The 2,862-nt window shown below is 45.2% G+C and overlaps 1 protein-coding gene across 1 annotated transcript in view; it reads right to left on the reverse strand.

The window, feature by feature from the left end:
• Positions 1-472: 472 nt before the first annotated feature.
• The window catches only part of LOC308101649 (sphingosine kinase 1-like), a 38,255-nt gene continuing 35,865 nt past the window's right edge, over positions 473-2,862 (reverse strand). Inside the window, exon 6 of the mRNA XM_080451076.1 lies at positions 473-2,847. Coding sequence (XP_080307202.1) covers positions 2,548-2,847 — 300 coding nt within the window. The 3' untranslated portion in view covers positions 473-2,547. The remainder of the gene's footprint in view (positions 2,848-2,862) is intronic.

Here is a 2,862-nt window from a genome sequence, read left to right on the forward strand (position 1 = left end):
GTTCATATTTCATCCTGTCTGCTGGCATGGACATCACCGCTAGTTACACCCTTAGTGTCAGCCTTCAGGTGGAATACATGACACATTATAGCTCTGTTTTCACAGGACCACGTGGTTAATGATGCAACCAAACAATCACCAGCGGTCGGGGTGAAGAAAGGAGGGCGCCTGGTTAAGGAACACAATGCCACCCACCTCATGCAACATTTAACAAGTCAATACCTCAACTTAGAATCTATGCTACTCGTCATCTATGCTACTCATCATCCTTCTTTCTCTCCACCCTCCCATCCCTATCGTCACTTACATCTTTATACTTCTCTAGCCTCCAGCTGTGTCTGTCGCCCCCCAAGCCTCACCTTTTCGGGCAATACACCTGAACCAATGTCTTGTTTAATCAGCAGAGTGTGAACCAAACCCAATCCCCCCCCTCCCCCCGTATTTTAAGGCAGAATAATCGCCCCCCCTTCACAAGAGTTCACTTGGGCCTGACCATATCTGTTACAGTACAACGGAACAGAAGAGCAGAGTGGTTTGTCACACGGATGTAACAAATAACGGCAGGATTCTAACAGGAAATGAGAACCATTTGTGCCAGTGAACGCGAGCGAGTGAGGCCTCTAGTCATCACTTTGTCTGTGTGACTTCATGCTCACGGTGGTAAGAACACCTAGGTGATGATCGGATCAATAAATCTCCCATGGGGAATAGCTGTGTGTGTGTGTCAGTGGCGTACCCACTGTCGAGGCAGGGCAGGCGGTCGCCTCTCGCCTCCCCTAAAAAAAACAAATAACCAGAAAATGTGTCATTGCGTGCTTAATGTCCTCAAAGTCACACATCCAACAAGCTTTGAACTGAGCAGATTGGCCAAAACATCTTGAAAATGGCCACTTTCGCCGGTTTTCGGTCGCCGATTTTCTATTGAGTTAAATTTTTTTGGGGGGGGTAATAGAGGGTGGGGGGGGAATCTCGTCTGCCCTAAATGTAAATCCTGGGGACGCCACTGGTGGGTGTGTGTGTGTGTGTGTGTGTGTGTGTGTGTGTGTGTGTGTGTGTGTGTGTGTGTGTGTGTGTGTGTGTGTGTGTGTGTGTGTGTGTGGAGAGAGAGACAGACAAAGAAAAAGAGAGTCGAGGTGAGTGTGTTTGTTTGTATAAACAGTATGAAAGAGCAGCTGAGTCTCACAGTGCTCTCCAGCGCATTGCAGCACTTAAAGAGGAAGACGAATGGATGAAAAGGGGGGGGGGGGGTGGAAGGAGGAAGGGTATTGGGGGTATGGTCGTGGATGAAGGTGGGAGGGATATGGCTCATCGAGGCACCACGAGACATCAATCATCCAACCTGGAACAGCACAAGCAGCTTTCCTTTGGAAGACAAAGCAGACCGGGCCACACTGATGTATGGAACCACTGTCAAATCATATGTATTTGTTTTTACACTTGCTTCATTACTGCTGCTGTTCCACCCCTGAGAGGAAATGCTTGTAAAGGCCTACATCATTGATCCAGATCGATTATGGGTGGATAGTAGTGGGCTGTTCCAAACTAAAGCACTTAGTTAAGTAATGAGTTTTGATAAATAAAAAACCTAGATAAGTAATGAGTTTTGATAAATAAAAAAACAAGATAAAACAGAAGTATTTAAAAAAAAACATGTAATAATGCGCTCATTTGACCTATTCATTTGATTGATGAATTAATTTAGTTATCCAAGCCTTATTGTTGAAGCCCACCTGCATTCACTCCATTGCATAACAAGGTGTATCAGTCCATTACTCTAGGGTTGAGCTTTTGAGCTACAGTATTGACACATGGCTGTTAGCCACACTTAGGGCTTGTTTTCACAATGAACACTCACAACGCTTCTTAAGTTCTGTTCAAACGAGGGCAAAGAGAATGTCATGATAATGTCGCTGCTAGCTCCTGGCTATTGCATCACACATGCGCATTGTGCTCGTGTGACACTCTAGTGCAGAGGAGCCGTCAAGCCATGAATCTGAACTATTGCATAACAGCAGCTACTGTACTGCATTTCAATATTCGTAAACAATGCCTACTTGCAGGAGGTTTGCGATAGTGGAGATGTAGTGTAATATGTGCGTGTCTGACATAGACCTCATTTTGGAGGAAATTGTGTACAACAAAACAGTTGATAGGTTATGTCTAATTGTCTAATTAGATTTACTGTATTTACATATGGTTAGAGATACATTAGGATATGGAATGAATGTCAATGCAATATTCCCAAACATTTGCAAAACCAACATGTGTGCCAGTGTAAAACGAGCCAGAAGTAAACAAAGAGTGGCAATATTCTCGCCGTGTTCCAGCATGAACAATCTAAAAATAAAACGTATATCCATTGGTGCAAATGTAACCTTCTTAATTTGAAATTTACATTTTAACACCTTTACAAAGGAGTAGAATATCATTCATCATATCTGATAAATGTATGCCTCAACATAAGAGATAAGCAGAGATGGATGACACTAGAATAGACTGGTCTAGAATAACCTCAGTGGAACCCCTAGTGATCATTTCTACTCAGGGTCATCCAGTGATCAATCTTGCCATCCCCCTGTGTATCTGTGCTTGCACTGGCCCGTATTCCACCACCTCCCCGTCCACCGTTATAACCCCTTTGGTCGAGTGGGGCTCCAGCCGTAGCGCCCGCGCTCTGACATACGTCAGATGCTGGCAGTTGTTTGTCAAATGGTTGCCCTTCTCCATGGCCAGGAACAGTCTCAGCAACGCAGTGCGAGATATTCCCTCTCTGACATAGAAGAGGTGGATGACGCCTTCGTCTGGCACCGCACCGGGTGCTGCCATCAGGTCCTCCGCCAGGTGGGACTGGTACATGGCCAG

This window comes from Gymnoscopelus braueri (assembly GCF_963280865.1).
Source record: "Gymnoscopelus braueri genome assembly, chromosome: 2".
Classification (NCBI taxonomy): Eukaryota; Metazoa; Chordata; class Actinopteri; order Myctophiformes; family Myctophidae; genus Gymnoscopelus; species Gymnoscopelus braueri.